We start from the raw sequence: 23,057 nt of genomic DNA, 5'->3' as shown, positions 1-23,057 counted from the left end.
TTACAGTGTCCAGTCTTAGGTCTCTAATCTATTTTGAGTTTATTTTTGTGTATGGTGTTAGAGAGTGTTCTAATTTCACTCTTTTATAGGTAGCTGTCCAGTTTTCTTGGCACCACTTACTAAAGAAGCTATCTTTTCTCCATTGTATATTCTTGCCTCCTTTGTCATAGATTAGTTGACCATAGGTGTGTGGGTTTATCTCTGGGCTTTCTATCCTGTTCCATTGATCTATTTCTGTTTTTGTGCCAGTACCATACTGTCTTGATTACTGTAGTTTTGTAGTATAGTCTGAAGTCAGGGAGTCTCATTCTTCTAGCTCCGTTTTTTTCCCTCAAGACTGCTTTGGCTATTTGGGATCTTTGGTGTCTCCATAGAAACTTTATGGTTTTTTGTTCTAGTTCTGTAAAAAATGCCATTGATAATTTGATAGGGATTGCGTTGAATCTGTGGATTGCTTTGGGTAGTATAGTCATTTTCATAATATTCATCCTTCCAATCAAGAACATGGTATATCTCTCCTCCCGTTTGTGTCATCTTTGATTTCTTTCACCAGTGTCTTATAGTTTTCTGAGTACAGTTCTTTTACCTCCTTAGGTAGGTTTATTCCCTTGTTTTTTTGGTTTTTTTTTTTGCAGTACGCTTGGGAAAAGTTTTCAATTAGCAATAATCGCGCCTCGGATAAACCTCATTGAATACGATACTGCCACTGCAGTATAGCAAAGCTATTCCCTTGTATTTTATTATTTTTGTTGCAATGGTGAATGAGATTGTTTCTCCTTAATTTCTTTCTGGTATTTTGTTGTTAGTGCATAGGAATGCAAGAGATATCTGTGCATTAATTTTTTTTTTGCGGTACGCGGGCCTCTCGCCGTTGTGGCCTCTCCCATTGCGGAGCACAGGCTCCGGACGCACAGGCTCAGCAGCCACGGCCCATGGGCCCAGCCGCTCCGCGGCACGTGGGATCCTCCCGGACCGGGGCACGAACCCACATCCCCTGCATCAGCAGGCGGACTCTCAACCACTGCGCCACCAGGGAAGTCCCTGTGCATTAATTTTGTATCCTGCAACTTTACCAAATTCACTGATTAGCTCTAGTAGTTTTCTGGTGCCATCTTTTGGATTATCTATGTATAGTATCATGTCATCTGCAAACAATGACAATTTTACTTCTTCTTTCCTGATTTGGATTCCTTTTATGTCTTTTTCTTCTCTGCCGTGGCTAGGATTTCCAAAACTACGTTGAATAATAGTGGCAAGAGTGGACATCCTTGTCTTCTTCCTGATCTTAGAGGAAATGCTTTCAGTTTTTTACCATTGAGAATGATGTTTGCTGTGGGTTTGTCATATATGGCCTTTATTATGTTGAGGTAGGTTCCCTCTGTGCCCACTCTCTGGAGAGTTTTTATCATAAATGGGTGTGGAATTTTGTCAAAAGCTTTTTCTGCATCTATTCAGATGATCGTTTTGGTTTTTATTCCTCAATTTGTTAATATGGTGTATCACATTGATTGATTTGCATATATTGAAGAATCGTTGCATCCCTGGGATAAATCCCACTTGATCATGGTGTATGATCCTTTTAATCATACACCATGGTGTTGTTGGATTCTGTTTGCTAATACTTTGTTCAGGATTTTTGCATCTATCTTCATCGGTGATATTGGTCTGTAATTATCTTGCTTTGTATCATCTTTGTCCGGTTTTGGTATCAGGGTGATGGTGGCCTCGTAGAATGAGATTCGGAGTGTTCCATCCTCTGCAATATTTTGGAAGAGTTTGAGAAGGATGGGCATTAGCTCTTCTCTAAACATGTGATAGAATTCACCTGTGAAGCCATCTGGTCCTGGACTTTTGTTTCTCGGAAGATTTTTAATCACAGTTTCAATTTCATTACTTGTGATTGGTCTGTTCATATTTTCTGTTTCTTCCTGGTTCAGTCTTGGAAGGTTATACCTTTCCAAGAATTTGTCCATTTCTTCCAAGTTCTCCATTTTATTGGCATACATTTGCTTGTAGTAATCTCTTAGGATGCTTTGTATTTCTGCAGTGTCTGTTGTAACTTCTCGTTTTTCATTTCTAATTTTATTGATTTGAGTCCTCTCCCTCTTTTTCTTGATGAGTCTGGCTAAAGGTTTATCAATTTTGTTTATCTTCTCAAAGAACCAGGCTTTAGTTTTATTATCTTTCCTACTGCTTTGTTTCTATTTCATTTATTTTTGCTCTGATCTTTATGTTTTCTTTCCCTCTACTAACTTTGGGTTTTGTTTGTTCTTCTTTCTCTAGTTCCTTTAGGTGTAAGGTTAATTGTTTATTTCAGATTTTGTTGTGTCTTGAGGTAGGATTGTATTGCTATAAAATTCCCTCTTCAAACTCTTTTGCTGCATCCCATAGGTTTTGGATTGTCATGTTTTTGTTGTCATTTGTCTCTAGGTATTTTTTGATTTTCTCCTTGATTTCGTCAGTGATCTCTTGGTTATTTAGTGACATTTTGTTTAGCCTCCATGTGTTTGTCTTTTTTCCCTGTAATTTATTTCTAATCTCATAGCGCTGTTGTCAGAAAAGATCTTGATATGATTTCAATTTTCTTACATTTTCCAAGGCTTTATTTGTGACCCAAGATGTGATCTATCCTGGAGAATGTTTTGTGTGCACTTGAGAAGAAAGTGTCATCTGCTGGTTTTGGATGGAATGTCCTATAAATATCAATTAAATCTATCTGGTCTGTTGTGTCATTTAAAGCTTGTGTTTCCTTATTATATTTCTGTCTGGATGATCTGTCCACTGGTGTAAGTGAGGTGTTAAGGTCCCCCACTGTTATTGTGTTACTGTCTATTTCCTCTTTTATAGCTGTTAGCAGTTGCCTTATGTATTGAGGTGCTCCTATGTTGGGTGAATATATATTTATAACTGTTATACATTCTTCTTGGATTGATCCGTTGATCATTATGTTGTGTCCTTCCTTGTCTCTTGTAACATTCTTTAAAGTTTATTTTATCTGTTGTGAGTATTGCTACTCTAGCTTTCTTCTGATTTCCATTTGCATGGAGTATCTTTCGCCATCCCCTCACTTTCAGTCTGTATGTGTCCCTAGGTCTGAAGTGGGTCTCTTATAGACAGCACATATATGGGTCTTGTTTTTTTTTTTTTTTTTTTTTTTGCGGTACGCGGACTTCTCACTGTTGTGGCCTCTCCCATTGCAGAGCACAGGCTCCAGACGCGCAGGCTCAGCAGCCATGGCTCACAGGCCCAGCCGCTCCGCGGCATGTGGGATCTTCCCAGGCCAGGGCACGAACCCATGTCCCCTGCATCGGCAGGCGGACTCTCAACCACTGCGCCACCAGGGAAGCCCATGGGTCTTGTTTTTGTATCCATTCAGCCAGACTCTGTCTTTTGATTGGAGCACTTAATCCATTCACATTTAAGGTAATTATTGATATGTATGTTCCTATGACCATTTTCTTAATTGTTTTGGCTTTGTTTTTGCAGGTCCTTTTCTTCTCTTGTGTTTCCCACTTAGAGAAGTTCCTTTAGCATTTGTTGTAGAGCTGGTTTGGTGCTGCTGAATTCTCTTAGCTTTTGCTTGTCTGTAAAGCTTTTGATTTCTGTGTCAAAACTGAATGAGATCCTTGCTAGGTAGAGTAATATTGGTTTTAGGTTCTTCCCTTTCATCACTTTAAATATATCATGCTACTCCCTTCTGGCTTGCAGAGTTTCTGCTGAGAAATCAGCTGTTACCCTTATGGGAATTCCCTTTTATGTTATTTGTTGTTCTTCCCTTGTTGCTTTCAATAATTTTTCTTTGTCTTTAATTTTTGTCAATTTGATTACTATGTGTCTCAGCGTGTTTCTCCTTGGGTTTATCCCGCCTGGAACTCTCTGTGCTTCCTGGACATGGGTGGCTATTTCCTTTCCCATGTTAGGAAAGTTTTCGACTATAATCTCTTCAAATATTTTCTCAGGTCCTTTCTCTCTTCTTCTCCTGGGACCCCTATAATGCGAATGTTGGTGTGTTTAATGTCCCAGAGGTCCCTTAGGCTTTCTTCATTGCTTTTCATTCTTTTTTCTTTATTCTGTCCTGTGGCAGTGATTTCCACCATTCTGTCTTCCAGGTCACTTATCCATTCTTCTGCCTCAGTTATTCTGCTATTGATTCCTTCTAGTATATTTTTCATTTCAGTTATTATATTGTTCACCTCTGTTTAAATCTTCTAGGTCTTTGTTAAACATTTCTTACATCTTCTCGACCTTTGCCTCCATTCTTTTTCCAAAGTCCTGGATCATCTTCACTATCATTATTCTGAATTCTTTTTCTGTAAGGTTGCCTATCTCCACTTCAGTTAGTTGTTCTTCTGGAGTTTTATCTTGTTTCTTCATCTGGTACATAGTCCTCTGCCTTTTCATTTTGTCTATCTTTCTGTGAATGTGGTTTTCATTCCACAGGCTGCAGGATTACAGTTCTTCTTGCTTCTGCTGTCTGCTCTTGGATAAGGCTATCTAAGCAGCTTGTGCAAGCTTCCTGATGGGAGGGACTGGTGGTGGGTAGAGCTGGGTGTTGCTCTGGTAGGCAGAGCTCAGTAAAACTTTAATGCTTGTCTGCTTGTCTGCTGATGGGTGGGGCTGAGTTTCCTCCCTGTTGGTTGTTTGGCCTGAGGCAACCCAGCACTGGAGCCAACAGGCTCTTGGTGGGGCTAATGGTGGACTCTGGGAGGCCTCACACCAAGGAGTACTTCCCAGAACTTCTGCTGACAATGTCCTTGTCCCCGCGGTGAGCCACAGCTCCCCCCTGCCTCTTCAGGAAACCCTCCAACACTAGCAGGTAGGTCTAGTTCAGTCTCCTATGGGGTCACTGCTCCTTCCCCCTAGGTCCTGATACGCACACTATTTTGTGTGTGCCCTCCAAGAGTGGAGTCTCTGCTTCCCCCAGTCCTGTCAAAGTCCTGCAATCAAATCCCACTAGCCTTCAAAGTCTGAGTCTCTGTGAATTCCTCCTCCTGTTGCCAGACCCCCAGGTTAGGAAGCCTGACCTGGGGGTCAGAACCTTCACTCCAGTGGGTGGACTTCTGTGGTATAAGTGTTCTCCAGTTTGTGAGTCACCCACCCAGCAGTTATGGGATTTGATTTTATTGTGATTGCGCCCCTCCTACAGTCTCACTGCAGCTTCTCCTTTTGTCTTTGGATGTGGGGTATCTTTTTTGGTGAGTTCCAGTATCTTCCTGTCGATGACTGTTCAGCAGTTAGTTGTGATTCCTGTGCTCTTGCAAGAGAGTGAGCGCACATCCTTCTACCCCACCATCTTGAACCCATCTCCCAAGGACAGGGAGATTCTTAACTTAGATAGAGAATACACTGCAGTGTATCTATGTTTTGATCATTAAGTATACCCCATACTCATTTATCCCCCATAGTGAGGAACTCACTCTACTTCATGAAAGGATCAAGGTCACAGTCAAAGAAGAGAATTTGTAATACTTTCTTTTATGCTGGCCCAGATATATGGTAATGAATAAAGCCATAGTAATAATCATCAACTCTCATCATTAATCCTGTTCCTACACCCTTCTCTTGCTAACAGAATCTATAACTCTACATGTATGTGGCAACAGGTTCCAGTAAGGAATCACTCACAATAAAGGAGGCTTCGCTAAGGGAATGGCTACGTTTTTTTCTTTAGTCGTTCTGCATAACAGCCAGAAAAGCAATGCAAATTTGAGCTCTACAGATATTTGAATATGCATCATGAAAGTGTGTCCAAGTCAGTCTTTTCAGAGTTCTTAAAACCTTTAATACAAAGTCATCCCTGCTAGGTGTTACAGGTAACTCTGATTCTAAACATAACTTCTCATGAAAACAAATACAAAATTATACTATTATTATATATATTATATATATATATTATTATATCTATAATTTGTCATTAGGCTAAAACCATACCTCTAAAAACTGATATTTCTTTTAACATAGAGTACTTTTGCTTCTCCCTTTACACCTACACAGCAGATCCTTTGCATCAACAACTTCAGCTCCTAACCTACCAGAATTTCTCTGCCCCTCTGAGAGCTGCAATTAAATGAGGATGCAAGGTCACACTGTCCACAATCATTCACTAGTTAAGTGACAGTTTCCCATACAGCAACCTTGCAGTGTGGTATAATTTAAATTCCTACCTCAGGAAAATTACTAATCATTACATCACATGGACTTTCACTTATATCAACTATGAATGCCAAGAGTCTACTAAACATTCTATGAGAGGCTTTTCATCAAAGTGAATATAGGGAATAATAAACACTTACTTAAATTCAACAAAGTCAGATTTCCACAGTCCTAATTCTACTGAATAGCAGGAAAAATGCAAAATAAAAGACTGCTCTAGATGAAATGAGAAGATTGGACCAGATGAAATGAGATCTCCTCCAGCAATAAGCAAAGTTTGCAACCCTAAGTTAAGATATGATCTACAAACCTAGAAACTAAATTTTAAAACACCTGTAAATGTACAGGACCAACCTGAATGACAACTGGCCCCAAACAGTTTACAGAAGTAGCAACCTGCATCTCAGTTTTATTTTGCTGCACCTAGCCTTTTATTCTTTTCTTTCCCAGGCACTGCTCAATGGCCCTAAAGATTCCTGCTTCGATAAAAAAAATCAGTAAATGATTATATCCAAGAAATATTCAGGTAAAACAGTCATTATTTAGAATATTTTATTTTTACAAATGGAATCTCACAAACATTAAGCAAACAATATTATGAGCTAAAAAGTCAAGTAAGAATAAACTAACCACAATGTTGCATATCGAGGTTTTTTTTTTTTACTGCTAGAGTATATATGATTTGAGATATTGCCATGAATAACCTACCAGTCCTTCTTACTATTAACAAGACTGGGAAAGTCTTGATGGTTTCTACCAGATTTAGCTCGAACTCTATGCTAATGTAAGGAGCCTCTCTTCTGGCCTATCATTCACACAGGGCACATCTGCTTTCACTATGTGAAAGGAAATGAGACAAAACCAAAACAAAGCCAAACAAGCACACAACACAACAAAGAACGCACTATGAGACTGTTTAGAAGACTGTTAATATTAACAAGGACTGCAAATCTCCAGTAACTTAAATTAACTAGATAATTTATGAAGATTCATTGTCTCATGACATGTACTGGTAGAGCTCTACAGGTATGTTTCACTATATACAACCTGGTCTTCTATATAAATGTTTCTTAGTTTTTAAATTTTTCAAACAGGTTTTTATACTAAAGGTATAATGTACACAGTAAAAAAAGTCAAACTGTAATAAAAGGTACAAAACGAAAAGTGAAAGTATCCTTTATTCCATACTATTCCTTCTTGGTTAACTACTAAGAAATCAAATTCTGCTTTAAATGTATGGCCTTCAATATTCATTGTCTGTGCTTGACAGTAAAAAATAATTTCATCATGTAAATTAAGCCCCTTCCACAATTATCTGCTTATATTTTTATATTCAATAAGATGTTTCTTAAGTGATGTATACCTGTACAGCTCCATTCTAAGGGCTGCTGAGTTATTGCTGAATACTGCAAGATAAACAACAATTTTGGCATCAAGGTAACTGGCAGTCATGGTAAGAAGGCTTCTGGAACTCCTAGTTCATGAGATCATTTCAATATATATCCCAGGGTCACATACTGTCTCCTGTGCCTCAATATAAGTAAGATAGTTCCAAATGCAACCAAAGGATATTTTTTAGTCAAATTAAATTCTTTTGAATCCCTCTCCCAAATGTGCCTGGTTATGTTATATAGATTAGAATTCATTAAAATTGATCAACAGTTGGTTTATGGGTCAATATTTAATCTTTTAATAATGTCAACAATAAATGACATTATTCTATTTAATCTACATCCATATAAAAATAAGCAAACTGTTTAAGCATTTTCAAAAGTGTGCTATCTAGGTTCTGAGTTTGTTTTTTTAAGGTTGCCCTCATATGATTTATTCCTATGAAGGCAAAATCTAAGAAAAGGTGGTCCCAGAGAGCTAGAATTTATAAAATTTTAAAAGTATGTTTTTGATTTGAAATAAAAGTAGAAATCTTAAACTTTTAAGTTGTCTAATTACTATATAAGCTCATTCTTACAAAGACACTTTTGTGCCTATATAACAAGAAAATATTTGTTGTTGCTTTTCTACCTTTTAAAAAAAAAAAAAAAAGTAGGGCTTCCCTGGTGGCGCAGTGGTTGAGAGTCCGCCTGCCAATGCAGGGGACACGGGTTCATGCCCCAGCCCAGGAAGAACCCACATGCCGCGGAGAGGCTGGGCCCATGAGCCATGGCTGCCGAGCCTGCGCATCCAGAGCCTGTGCTCCACAGCGGGAGAGGCCACAACAGTAAGAGGCCCGCTCACCGCAAAAAAAAAAAAAATAAGAAGCAAAAACCAAAGTTTTTATGTTCTCCTACAAAGCCTCCCTACAATCTAGCCCCCGCAGCCTACCTCATCCACTAGTCTTCTCCACACACACACACGCCACTCCAGCTACACTGGCCTTGCTTTTCCTCAAACACATTAAGCATATCCTGCCCCAGAGCCTTTGTCCTTGCTTTGTCCTCAACCTGAAACCCTTTTTCCCTGGGCATCTGCATAACTTCTCTCTCACATCATTTAGACTCAACTGTTACCTTATGAGGAAGGCCTTTTCTTACTATCCTATCTAAACTAGCAACTCCCTAGCCATACTGTCACTCTCAGTCTTCTTATCTGCTTTATTTTTCTTAGCACCCATCAGCACCTGACACAGAATATAATTATTTATTTACTGTCTGTCTTCCCCAAATACTAAAAGGCAAGCACTACGAGAGTAGTGATTTTGTTTTATTCAAAGAGCAGCACAAAGAAGAGTATCTGGCATTTAGCCTGGTAGATATTTGCTGAATAACAAAATAAGTAATAGCAAGTCATTATGCTAAAAGTTTTATAAAGATTAGCTCATTTAATCTTTGGAAAAAGTAATATTATTATTCCAATTTTACCAAGGAGACAAAGGCACAAGAGGTTAAATAACTTATATGTCACAGTTGGTAAGTAATATAGTCAGCTTCCTGAATCTTTTAAACGAGATGAAGTTAAGATCATACAAATGGAGTATTTAACAAAAAGTGTGGCACAAAAAATACATAACATTTATGGAATACTTATTATGTGCCAAACATTAATGTAAGCTTTTTATGTGTATTTACTCATTTAATTCTCATATTATTTAATAAGTGGTTGCTATTATTTTTACTATTTATCAAGGTACCAACCTGAACTCAACAGAAGTCACATAAAAGATGCTGCTGTGACAGAAATAGTACAAACTCCAACATTTACCAAATCAAAATTAACTAAATTCACATCATACACACATAGTTAACTATATGTTTGCTAGCCTGTAGTTCTCAAAAAGCCCTCTAACATAGACAAAATGGTCACAGATTTTCTTCATTAAAAAAAAAATCTACCCCTCCCCTATAAATCTGGCTGCTACTCCATACTGCACCATACTATGTTTAATCCATTTTTTATTATAAGTTTAAAATTATGTGATTAAAGTAGATCTTTTCAATGTTTAAAACAGAACTTATTCATTTGTACCAAATACTACTGAAATCACCAAGTTTATCTAATATAAACAATTCTCTGTTTTAAAAGTCAGTTTTATTACCAAAAGTAAATTTTGATATTTCTGCATCTGAGAAAATAAAGTAGCCAATTCCTTTATCCTTGAGTTAAAGTGAAAGCCACAGGAATCATGAAATTTAGTGAATATAACTTCTTCAGTTCAAGACAGCATTTAATTTTTAATTCAATCCGTAGATACTCATTCTTTATTAATAATTAACATATGAAAGATTCTGGGTAAAGACCCTTAAAACTTACGGTGCAATAATGGCTCTAGCAGGTCTTTTTGTGGACTGTACTTGTGAAAGCCAACCTTCTAGCTGTGCATTCAGTTGCGGTCCTATAAAAAGAGAAAGAGAGAAACAGGAGTGAGCAAAGCAATACAGTACTAATAACCATACATGACACAAAGTCCTCACTGAACCTATTTGGAACTAAAATAGCTTAATGGGCAGTGGATCATCATTTTGGATGTTAATGTTTGAAACTTAACCAACTACAAATTTCTAGTAGCAAGCCATATGATAAAGACAAGCACTGATTCAACAAAATTTGCTTTTATCCATCCACTTATTTATTTACAACCATCTTCATTCAAGAACAACAATACAATCTACAATTTGAGGCAATGATCAAACAAAATGAAACAAGAAAGAGAAAACTATAGTATATGAAAAGAAAATAACTGAATATATTTTAGAGTACCAAAACCTGCCTTAATCACTAAAATCACATCCATGGAGTGATCATTACCACACTCAATGATCTTTCCTGCCATCCACTCCAGCACCCTATTCCCATCACCATATCAATAACCAGTGTAACTACACCACCTCAAAAATCTCAATTTCAAGCATCCCACTCTCTTCACTTCCTATCATTCCAGTTCACATCTAGAAATCTGTTGGAGTCACTTTTCCAACTGTCCTTCATCCTCTCTTCTTCACTTTTTATACCCATCCTGAGATTTGAGGATCCATCACTATAACTACTCCCTTGCCTGTGGCCTCCCTCCTTTGCTCCTCTCTTTCTCCAGTGTAGTCAAATCACAGTTAAAACCAACCTTCCACTTAACAAAGCACCTCCATCTGAACAGCTGAATGAGACTGTAAAGAAACACAACCATATGAACTTTGAAATTATACTCATAAATTACAGCAGATCCTTAGCAAACAAAGCTCAGAAATCATACCACGACAACCTAGTGAATTTGCTCACCTATTTTTAAGAGAGTTACTTCATATAGCTTCTCTTTTTACCTTAAACCATCATCCCCTTCCCATTCCCATTCCCAACAGATGATCAAACTTTTCATTTCGTTAAGGAAAAACAAGCAGAATAACCAACCATCCTGGTTGCTCAAGACTTTGCCAGTTTTAGCACTGGAAGTCTTGCATCCTGGGAAACCTCTCAGTCTCAGGCAAACCTGAATGTTAGTCACCCTAAATTCAGAAGAGAACTACTTCCTCTTCCCACCATTTATTCTGCTTTCCCTCCTGTTTCAACAAACTGTCCTTGCTCCTATCAAAAGCCAAACAAATTACTTCTGCACTGGATCTCACTTTGTTTTTCATACTCAAGGACTCTGCTCTTACAATTGTCCTTGTCTCCTGTACTAACTTTTCCCTTTTTACTAGATCATTATCATCACCATGCAAATATGCAATACTAGCAAATTGATTTCCCCCCTACTACTGCCCCCTTTTTCTCTGGCTCTCTCTTTTTAAACTTTTAATAAAAAAAAATTCAAACATTACAAAAGAACCTAGATAATAATATAACAAACACTCATGGATTGACTGCCCAAATAAATTAAACCTTAACATTCTATCTTATTTACTTAAGATCTTCTTTTATTAAGAAATAAAATACTGGACTTCCCTGGTGGTCCAGTGGTTAAGAATCTGCCTGCCAGTGCAGGGGACACGGGTTCAATCCTTGGTCCGGGAAGATCCCATATGCCACGGAGCAACTAAGCCTGTGTGCCACAACTACTGAGCCCGCGCTCTAGAGCCCATGAGTCACGACTACTGAGCCCACGTGCCTAGAGCCCGTGCTCTGCAACAAGAAAAGCCACCGCAATGAGAAGCCCACGCACCAGGGAAGTCCCAAAAATTGTTTTAAAAATAAAATAAAAACTAAAATTAAAATTAAAGGGACTTTCCTGGTGGCGCAGTGGTTAAGAATCTGCCTGCCAATGCAGGGGACACAGGTTCAAGCCCGGGTCTGGGAAGATCCCACATGCCACGGAGCAACTAAGCCCGTGCGCCACAACTACTGAGCCTGTGCTCTAGAGCCCACGAGTCACAACTACTGAGCCTGTGAGCCACAACTGCTGACGCCCACGTGCCTAGAGCCAGTGCTCCACAACAAGAGAAGCCACCGCAGTGAGAAATCCGTGCACCACAATGATGAGTGGCCCCCGCTCACCGCAACTGGAGAAAGCCCACATGATGCAACAAGGACCCAACGCAGCCATAAATAAATAAATACATTTATTAAAAATAAAAACTTTCTAAAAATTTAAATTAAAAAAAAAGCTAAATAAGCCTCTAATCAGCAACTCAGGACCATCTTTCTCAAGGACCCAAAAGCCATCTCTTTGAAATGTGATAATCGAGGGAGATAGTGCCCTTTCTGCCAGTTTCTGTGGGATAGGAACTAACTTCAGAGGGCCACCTAGCCCCAAGTTGCAAAATTACCTCCTGTCATAAAAATATGTAAGTTTAGTTTTCCTTTGGATAAAGCAATTAGCTAATCCATATGGTCACCTCAATTACCAAGTGAATTTAGGATGAACTATGTGTGACAAATGTTTCTATCAAGTCCTCTTATTTGAACACAACTCATAATTTATCTTGAGAATATGCATATAATGGGTTTTATCTGCTTAGCTAAATAAAAGGATGAGCACTCTTCACATCTTTGCAATCTGTTAGCAGATAGCCGGTGATGTGCATTATATTGTAGCTTAATGCTTAGTCAAAAATAAAATTTTCTTTCTCTTCTACCTTTGAAGAGAAGTTTTCTGAGATGGCAGGAGGTTTTGGTTTAAATTATATTTCTCCAACATCAGCAATGGCTCAAAATTTTAGAATGGAGAACATATTAGTGTTTGCCAATGGTTTGGGATGGTAGAGGAGGGGAGGAAGGTTGGTGGGAAATTTGGTGGTGAGAACTTGGGTAAATCAGTAAGGGGACTGGTAGAATTCCCTACATCCTTACCAACATCTGATACTGTCAGAATTTTTCATTTTTGCCAATTTGATGGGTATGAAATCATACCCCTTTGTTTCTTCTAATTTGTACTTACCAAATATCCATTGAGATGAAGCATTTACAGATTTGGAAATTCTGTGTTTAGGACTATATACATAAACAAGTCAAGTTTATAAATGGCTAGCCCATCTATAAACTGCCAAAGTACAAAAAAGGTCTGATTCAGCAATCAAATGATGTACTTTATTTTCAAAACTTAGATTTAAGAACAGTTACCAAAAAACTTATATTAAATAACTTCATTACTAATTCAAGGAAAAATGGCTCCTAATTTCAAAGTAAATTAAAATTTTAGCTTCCTAATAAATTTCATGTTAACTTAAAATAAGTATTTCCATGTCACAGGAAGTTTACAAAACAAATTTAAAACGAAATAAAACAAAGAAAACAATATCTCCCAATTCAGCAACCCTACTGCTACCAACTTCACTGGTTTTAAGCACTAAACCAAGCTTTCTTAACAGTCCTGTAAAAGAACCAGTTTCTTCATAAGGATCCTAAGGTAAAAGGCAAACTCCAAGTTTCTCAATTATTTTTAAGTAAGATAACTGAGTGTATCTATTTATTACAAATGGCTGCTTAACTGTTGATCTGTAAAGTGTCAAATAAAAAATAAATTTGCATTCTTCCACAGAAGCTGATACTTGGCAATATGGTACCCTTAATACATGAAGGTGATGTAGAATGTGTGCTTTCTTTCTCAAATATCACTGAATTTGAAGGCACACTGATGAATGGAAAAAATGAATCAAAAGGAAAAATCCTAGCAAAACTACTTCATGGTTGTGTGACCTTGCCCTGAGAGGAATAAATGGGCACGTACACCTTTGGATAAACAGTAAAAGTAGGTTCCCAAAGGATCAATGCTAAGGTATTTCCTTAAGAAACAGACAATAAAAAAATGTGCTGTAGGCAAGTCAGTACACTTCTGTTTGAGTCCCAATTAAATCAAACAATATTTCACAAAAAAGTTTATTTGCATAGTGACAAAACCACAAAGATACTAAACACACACACACATTTTCAGGAATTCGTATGCAACTAATTAACAGAACCATTCTAAAATACGGTAATTAAGTAAGCCAAATTGATTTTTAACTCTCTTTAGTCTGCTCCTCCTATTTCTCTTCAGAGAGAAAAATAAATTCAACAGCCTCCTGACTCTGAAAAAAATCAGGTGTTCTATAAACTGTTCTCAAAAAATGTACAATGGAACCACCTGAGGATCTCATTAAAATACTAATTATGATTCTGTAGGTCTGGAGTGGGCCTGAGATCCTTCATTTCTAATATGCTCTGCAAGTAACAGCAACGTTTGCGGGCCTATAGTCCACACTCCAATAGCAAGTCTAGATCAACAGTGGCCAACCAAAAAAGGGACTTGGACCTCAAAGACTCCACAAAACTATACGCCTAACAAGTTTTACCTAAAGATAAAAAAAATCTCTAGATAAATGTAAGATGTATCAATTACAGATTAAGAAATACATATTCATTTAACAGTGGTAATGAAATTTATTTTACCTTTTTTAAATCATCTATTTTGTCAATCAAGAGATAGTAAAGAATAATTACTGTCCTCTAGGAAATTCCATACTTTCTAACATGAAGTAGGTTCCTTAAAAAGAGGAAAGTAGAGAAGAAGAACTACAATCCTGCAGCCTGTGGAACGAAAACCACATTCACAGAAAGATAGACAAGATGAAAAGGCAGAGGGCTATGTACCAGATGAAGAACAAGATAAAACCCCAGAAAAACAACTAATTAAAGTGGAGACAGGCAACCTTCCAGAAACAGAATTCAGAATAATGATAGTGAACATGATCCAGGACCTTGGAAAAGAATGGAGGGAAAGATCAAGAAGATGCAAGAAATGTTTAAGAAAGAGCTAGAAGAATTCAAAAACAAACACCTAGAAGAATTAAAGAACAAACAAACAGAGAAGAACAATACAATAACTGAGATGAAAAATACACTAGAAGGAATCAACAGCAGAATAACTGAGGCAGAAGAACAGATAAGTGACCTGGAAAACAGAATGGTGGAAATCACTGCCAAGGAACAGAATAAAGAAAAAAGTATGAAAAGAAATGAAGACAGCCTAAGAGACCTCTGGGACAACATGAAACTCAACAATATTCACATTATAGGAGTCCCAGAAGGAGAAGAGAAAGAAAGGACCCGAGAAAATATTGAAGAGATTATAGTCGAAAACTTCCCTAACATGGGAAAGGAAATAGCCAGCCATGTCCAGGAAGCGCAGAGAGTTCCAGGCAGGATAAACCCAAGGAGAAACGCCAAGAAACATAGTAATCAAACTGACGAAAATTAAAGACAAAGAAAAATTATTGAAAGCAACAAGGGAAAAATGAGAAATAACATACAAGGGAACTCCCATAACGTTAACAGCTGATTTCTCAGCAGAAACTCTACAAGCCAGAAGGGAGTGGCATGATATATTTAAAGTGATGATAGGGAAGAACCTATGACCAAGATTACTCTACCCAGCAAGGATCTCATTCAGTTTCGACAGAGAAATCAAAAGCTTTACAGACAAGCAAAAGCTAAAAGAATTCAGCACCACCAAACCAGCTCTAAAGCTACAACAAATGCTAAAGGAACTTCTCTAAGTAGAAAACACAAAAGAAAAGGACCCACAAAAACAAAGCCAAAACAATTAAGAAAATGGTCATAGGAACATACATATCAATAATTACCTTAACTGTGAATGGATTAAATGCTCCAACCAAAAGACACAGGCTGGCTGAATGGATACAAAAACAAGACCCATATATATGCTGTCTACAAGAGACCCACTTCAGACCTATGGACACATACAGACTGAAAGTGAGGGGATGGCGAAAGATACTCCATGCAAATGGAAATCAAAAGAAAGCTGGAGAAGCAATACTCATATCAGATAAAATAAACTTTAAAGAATGTAACAAGAGACAAGGAAGGACATAACATAATGATCAATGGATCAATCCAAGAAAAAGATATGTTATAAATATATATTCACCCAACACAGGAGCACCTCAATACATAGGGCAACTGCTAACAGCTATAAAAGAGGAAATAGACAGTAACACAATAATAGTGGGGAACTTTAAGACCTCACTTATCCAGTGGACAGATCATCCAGACAGAAAATTAATAAGGAAACACAAGCTTTAAATGACACAACAGACCAGATAGATTTAATTGATATTTATAGGACATTCCATCCAAAACCAGCAGATGACACTTTCTTCTCAAGTGCACACAAAACATTCTACAGGACAGATCACATCTTGGGTCATAAATAAAGGTTTGGAAAATTTAAGAAAACTGAAATCATATCAAGCATCTTTTCCGACCACAATGCTCTGAGATTAGAAATAAATTACAGGGGAAAAAATTGAAAAAAGACAAACACATGGAGGCTAAACAAAATGTTACTAAATAACCAAGAGATCACTAAAGAAATCAAGGAGAAGATCAAAAAATACCTAGAGACAAATGACAGCAAAAACATGACAATCCAAAACCTATGGGATGCAGCATAAGCAGTTCGAAGAGGGAAGTTTATAGCAATACAATCCTACCTCAAGAAACAAGAAAAATCTCAAATAAACAATCTAACCTTACACCTAAAGGAACTAGAGAAAGAAGAACAAACAAAACCCAAAGTTAGTAGAAGGAAAGAAAACATAAAGATCAGAGCAAAAATAAATGAAATAGAAACAAAGCAGTAGCAAAGATAATAAAGCTAAAGCCTGGTTCTTTGAGAAGATAAACAAAATTGATAAACCTTTAGCCAGACTCATCAAGAAAAAGAGAGAGAGGACTCAAATCAATAAAATTAGAAATGAAAAACGAGAAGTTAAAACAGACAATGCAGAAGTACAAAGCATCCGAAGAGACTACTACAAGCAAATGTATGGCAATAAAATGAACAACTTGGAAGAAATGGAAAAATTCTTGGAAAGGTATAACCTTCTAAGACTGAACCAGGAAGAAATAGACCAATCACAAGTAATGAAATTGAAACTGTGATTAAAAATCTTCCAAGCAGTAATAAAGGCATCATCGTGGTTATGAAAAAAAAAGAAAAATTTTCCAAGAAACAAAAGTCCAGGACCAGATGGCTTCACAGGTGAATTCTATCAAACGTTTAGAGAAGAGTTAATGCCCATCCTTCTCAAACTCTTCCAAAATATCACAGAGAATGGAACACTCCGAATCTCATTCTACGAGGCCACCATCATCCTGATACCAAAACCAGACAAAGATGATACAAAGAAAGATAATTACAGACCAATATCACCGATGAAGATAGATGCAAAAATCCTGAACAAAGTATTAGCAAACAGAATCCAACAACACCATGGTGTATGATTAAAAGGATCATACACCATGATCAAGTGGGATTTATCCCAGGGATGCAACAATTCTTCAATATATGCAAATCAATCAATGTGATACACCATATTAACAAATTGAAGAATAAAAACCAAATGATCATCTGAATAGATGCAGAAAAAGCTTTTGACAAAATTCCACACCCACTTATGATAAAAACTCTCCAGAAAGTGGGCACAGGGGAACCTACCTCAACATAATAAAGGCCATATACAACAAACCCACAGCAAACATCATTCTAATGGTGAAAAAGTGAAAGCATTTCCTCCAAGATCAGGAAGACAAGGATGTCCACTCTCACCACTATTATTCAACATAGTTTTGGGAATCCTGGCCACGGCAGTCAGAGAAGAAAAAGAAATAAAAGGAACCCAAATCAGAAAAGAAGTAAAATTGTCACTGTTTGCAGATGCCTTGATACTATACATAGATAATCCAAAAGATGCCACCAGAAAACTACTAGAGCTAATCAATGAATTTGGTAAAGTTGCAGGATACAAAATTAATGCACAGAAATCTCTTGCATTCCTATGCACTAACAACAAAATATCAGAAAGAAATTAAGGAGAAACAATCTTATTCACAATTGCAACAAAAATAATAAAATACAAAGGAATAAACCTACCTAAGGAGGTAAAAGACCTGTACTCAGAAAACTGTAAGACACTGGTGAAAGAAATCAAAGATGACACAAACAGAAGGAGAGATATACCATGTTCTTGGATTGGAAGGATGAATATTATGAAAAAGACTATACTACCCAAAGCAATCTACAGATTCAACGCAATCCCTATCAAATTATCAATAGCATTTTTTACAAAACTAGAACAAAAAATCTTGAGGTTTGTATGGAGACACCAAAGATCCCAAATAGCCAAAGCAGTCTTGAGGGAAAAAAACGGAGCTGGAAGAATGAGACTCCCTGACTTCAGACGATACTACAAAGCTACAGTAATCAAGACAATATGGTACTGGCACAACAACAGAAATATTGATCAATGGAACAAGACAGAAAGCCAAGAGATAAACCCACGCACCTATGGTCAACTAATCTATGACAAAGGAGGCAAGAATATACAATGGAGAAAAGACAGTCGCTTCAATAACTGGTGCTAAGAAAACTGGACAGCTACCTATAAAAGAATGAAATTAGAACATTCCCTAACACCATATACAAAAATAAACTCAAAATGGATTAGAGACCTAAATGTAAGACCAGACAGTATAAAACTCTTAGAGGAAAACATAGGAAGAACCCTCTTTGACATAAATCACAGCAAGATCTTTTTTGATCCACCTCCTTGAGTAATGGAAATAAAAACAAAAGTAAACAAATGGGACCTAGTCAAATTTAAAAGCTTTTGTAAAGCAAAGGAAACTACAAACAAGACGAAAAGAAAACCCTCAGAATGGGAGAAAATATTTGCAAACAAATCAATGGACAAATGATTAATCTCCAAAATATATTAACTGCTCATGCAGCTCAATATTGAGAAAACAAACAACCCAATCCAAAAATGGGCAGAAGACCTAAATAGACATTTCTCCAAAGAAGTCATACAGATGGCCAAGAAGTACATGAAAAGCTGTTCAACATCACTAATTATTAGAGAAATGCAAATCAAAACTACAGTGAGGTATCATCCACACCAGTTAGAATAGACTTCATCAGAAAATCTACGAACAACAAATGCTGGAGAGGGTGTGGAGAAAAGGGAACCCTCTTGCACTGCTGCTGGGTATGTAAATTGGTACAGCCACTATGGAGAACAGTATGGAGGTTCCTTAAAAAACTAAAAATAGGGCTTTGCTGGTGGTGCAGTGGTTAAGAGTCTGCCTGCTGATGCAGGGGACACGGGTTCATGCCCCAGTCCAGGAAGATCCCACATGCCGTGGAGCAGCTGGGCCCATGAGCCATGGCCGCTGAGCCTGCGCGTCCGGAGCCTGTGCTCCGCAACGGGAGAGGCCACAACAGTGAGGGGCCTGCGTACCGCAAAAAAAAAAAAAAAAACACAACTAAAAATAGAATTACCATATGACCCAGCAATCCCACTACTGGGCATATACCCAGAGGAAACCATAATTCAAAAAGACACATGCACCCCAGTGTTCACTGCAGTACTATTTACAATAGCCAGGTCATAGAAGCAACCTAAATGGCCATCGACAGCCTAATGGATAAAGAAGATGTGGTACATATATACAATGGAATATTACTCAGCCATAAAAAGGAAAAACTGGGTCATTTGCAGAGATGTGGATAGATCTAGAGACTGTCATACAGAGTGAAGTAAGTCAGAAAGAGAAAAAAAAATATTGTATATTAACGCATATATGTGGAACCTAGAAAAATGGTACAGATGAACTTTTGTGCAGGGCAGAAACAGACACACAGATGTAGAGAACAAACGTATGGACACCAATCAGGGAAAGTGGCGGGGGCGGGGGGCAGTAAGATGAACTGGGAGATTGGGATTGACATATATATACTAATATGTATAAAATGGATGAGTAATAAGAACCTGCTGGGTAAAAGAATAAATTAAATTAAATTCAGAAAAAAAAAAAAGAGGAAGGTAGAATACACCTCAAAAACCCCGAGGACCAAAATAAAATTAAACATTTTTTAAATAAATAAATAAAGCCTGAGGACCATTCTAGTCCTATCACTTACCTTTCCTAGAATTTTTTCTGTATTATGTTTCAGTCAACACACAGCTTTATGTTCTACTAGTTATTTAATAAACTATTACATCATAAGGTTAACTATGACCAATCATGTTATAATTTGCTTTCATTTGTTAACTGAATAAATATTTATGGAGCAGCTATTTATGTGCCAGGAAGTGGGATGAATGCTGGAGTTATAGCAATAAAAACAAGACAGGAGATGGGACTTCCCTGATGGTCCAGTGGTAAAGAATCCTCCTTGCAATGCAGGGGATGTAGGTTCAATCCCTGGTCAGGGAACTAAGATCCCACATGCTGTGGGGCAACTAAGCCCGTGTACCACAACTATTGAGCTTGCCCGCCTCAACTAGAGAGCCTGCGGGCCGCAAACTACAGAGCCCATGCACTCTGAAACCCATGCCAGAGCTACAGAGCCCACAAGCCCTGGAGCCTGTGCACCACAACTAGAGAAGAGAAAACCCGCACGCCACAACTTAGAGAGAAGCCCGTGCACCGCAATGAAAAGATCCCACACGCCTCAACAAAGATCCCGCGTGCTGCAACTAAGACCTGATGCAGCCAAAAATAAATAAATATTTTTTTTAACTTAAAAAAAAAAGACAGGAGAGATACGTGCCTTCATGGCACTTTATAAGTGTCAATGTCTTACATTCAAAGAATGGCAGAAAGATGATAAATTCAGACACCAGGACAAGCTAATAGGAAAGAGTTTTGGTTAGGAGAGAAGCCTTCCAGTGCTAATCAAAGTATTCCACATACATAAGGTAAAGAATGATCAACTATCACAACTTTTTTAACATTCTCTTTTAATTGGTACCAGCATAGTAAATATAATTCTACAGGACTGGTTAAAACAAAGTAACCAGGCTTCCCTGGTGGCGCAGTGGTTAAGAATCCTCTTGCCAATGCAGGGGACACGGGTTCGAGCCCTGGTCGGGGAAGATCCCACATGCCACAGAGCAACTAAGCCCGTGTGCTACAACTACTGAGCCTGCACTCTAGAGCCCATGAGCCACAACTACTGAAGCTCATGTGCCTAGAGACCCTGCTCCACAACAAGAGAAGCCACTGCAATGAGAAGCCTGCGCACCGCAATGAAGAGCAGCGCCCGCTCGCCGCAACTAGAGAAAGCCCACGTGCAGCAACGAAAAACCAACACAGCCAAAAATAAATAAATAAAATGAAAAATTTTTTAATGTAAAAAAACCCCAAAAAACCAAAGTAACAAGAGACAAAGCAGAAGTAAAAAATACAAAGCCAAAAAAGTAGGTTGTCACCACCTAGTATTTTCTTCTTAATCACTCTAAATCTGTTAAATCTGTTAAAACCAAGCTAAGAAATAAACTCTAACCTGTGATGGAAAGTCTACAAATAATAAGATTAATATATTAGGGAGTTCCTAGGTGGCCTAGTGGTTAGGATTTCACGCTCTCACTACGGAGGCCCAGGTTCAATCCCTGGTTGGGGAACCATCCCTCATGCTGCGTAGTGTGGCCAAAACACAAAGATAAATAAAGATTAACATGCTAGACTTTTTGTGACAGTGGCTCCTGGATCGCTGAATGTTACAGGCCAGTAAAATTTCAGAAGAAATTTAAGGGACCAACATAGGGTTGCAATTTTTTTTTTTTTGCACATGTCAACTTTATTTGAAGTACCGACAGTAAACTTATTCAAAACAATGTAATGTTGCCTCGACATATTTTGTATATGAGAAAGATGAATGCTAACATTTTCCATCACAGTACTGGTTGTACAATGATAATTATCATGATTATAAAATTTGTAGCAAGATGGATCCTGGTTTTCCGTATTTAGTGCTATTCTAATTATATATTTTATATTAAAAAGAAGATTAAAGTACTGAGAAGTCCAAAATGTCAAAAACATGAGCTCTCATCTCAAAACAGATTTCGTCATTATAGATGGTCTAATTTCCATATCAATAATAATGTCATGTTACTTCACTATCAATATATTATGCAGGTAAAATGAGATGATACATTATCAATTAAAATTTTTTTGTGTGTGTGCAGTACACGGGCCTCTCACTGTTGTGGCCTCTCCCGTTGCGGAGCACAGGCTCCGGACGCGCAGGCTCAGCGGCCATGGCTCACGGGCCATGTGGGATCTTCCCGGACCGGGGCACGAACCCGTGCCCCCTGCATCGGCAGGCGGACTCTCAACCACTGAGCCACCAGGGAAGCCCTATCAATTAAAATTTTTTAATTGAAATATAGTTGATTTACAATGTTGTGTTAGTTTCAGGTGTTCAGCAAAGTGATTCAGATATATATATATATATATATATACATTCTTTTTGAGATTCTTTTCCATTATCAGTTATAACAAGATAGTGAATATAATTCCCCGTGCTATACAGTAAGTCCTTGTTTTTTCTCTATTTTATATATAGTAGTGTCTATCTGTTAATCTCAAATTCCTAATTTATCCCTAGCTCCTGCCTTTTCCCTTTGGTAACCATAAGTTTGTTTTCTACGTCTGTGAGTCTATTTCTGTTTTTCAAATAAGTTCATTTGTATCATTTTTTTAGATTCCACATATAAGTGATACCATATGATATTTGTCTTTCTCTGTCTGACTTTATTTAGTATGATAATCTCTAGGTTCATCCATGTTGCTGCAAATGGCATCATTTAATTCTTTTTTGTGGCTGAGTAATATCCCACTATATATATATAGATATACTATATATCTTCTTTATCCATTCATCTGTCGATGGACACTTTGGTTGCTTCCATGTCTTGGCTATTGTAAATAGTGCTGCTGTGAACACTGTGGTGCATGTGTCTTTTCAAATTAAGAGTTTTCATCTTTTCCAGATACATGGCCAGGAGTGGGACTGCTATTGTAACTCTATTTTTAGTTTTTTAAGAAACCTCCATACTGTTCTCCATAGTGGCTGTGCAAATTTTTTATTTTCTCAAGAAAGGACATTTAAAACACATCAACCATTTATCTATGATCACCATGATTTCTTAAAATAAATACTGTAACACCAAAAAGTAATAAATGCACAA

General features: G+C 37.6%; 1 protein-coding gene across 2 annotated transcripts in view; it reads right to left on the bottom strand.

The window, feature by feature from the left end:
* The window catches only part of MEMO1 (mediator of cell motility 1), a 137,456-nt gene that overhangs the window by 53,020 nt on the left and 61,379 nt on the right, over positions 1-23,057 (bottom strand). For both annotated transcript variants that reach the window (XM_007450962.1, XM_007450963.1), the window contains exon 2: positions 9,901-9,982. In XM_007450962.1, the coding sequence (XP_007451024.1) occupies positions 9,901-9,982 (82 nt within the window). The remainder of the gene's footprint in view (positions 1-9,900; positions 9,983-23,057) is intronic.

This window comes from Lipotes vexillifer, unplaced genomic scaffold (assembly GCF_000442215.2).
Source record: "Lipotes vexillifer unplaced genomic scaffold, Lipotes_vexillifer_v1.1 scaffold776, whole genome shotgun sequence".
Classification (NCBI taxonomy): domain Eukaryota; kingdom Metazoa; phylum Chordata; class Mammalia; order Artiodactyla; family Lipotidae; genus Lipotes; species Lipotes vexillifer.
This window is presented reverse-complemented; position numbering and strand designations above follow the sequence as displayed.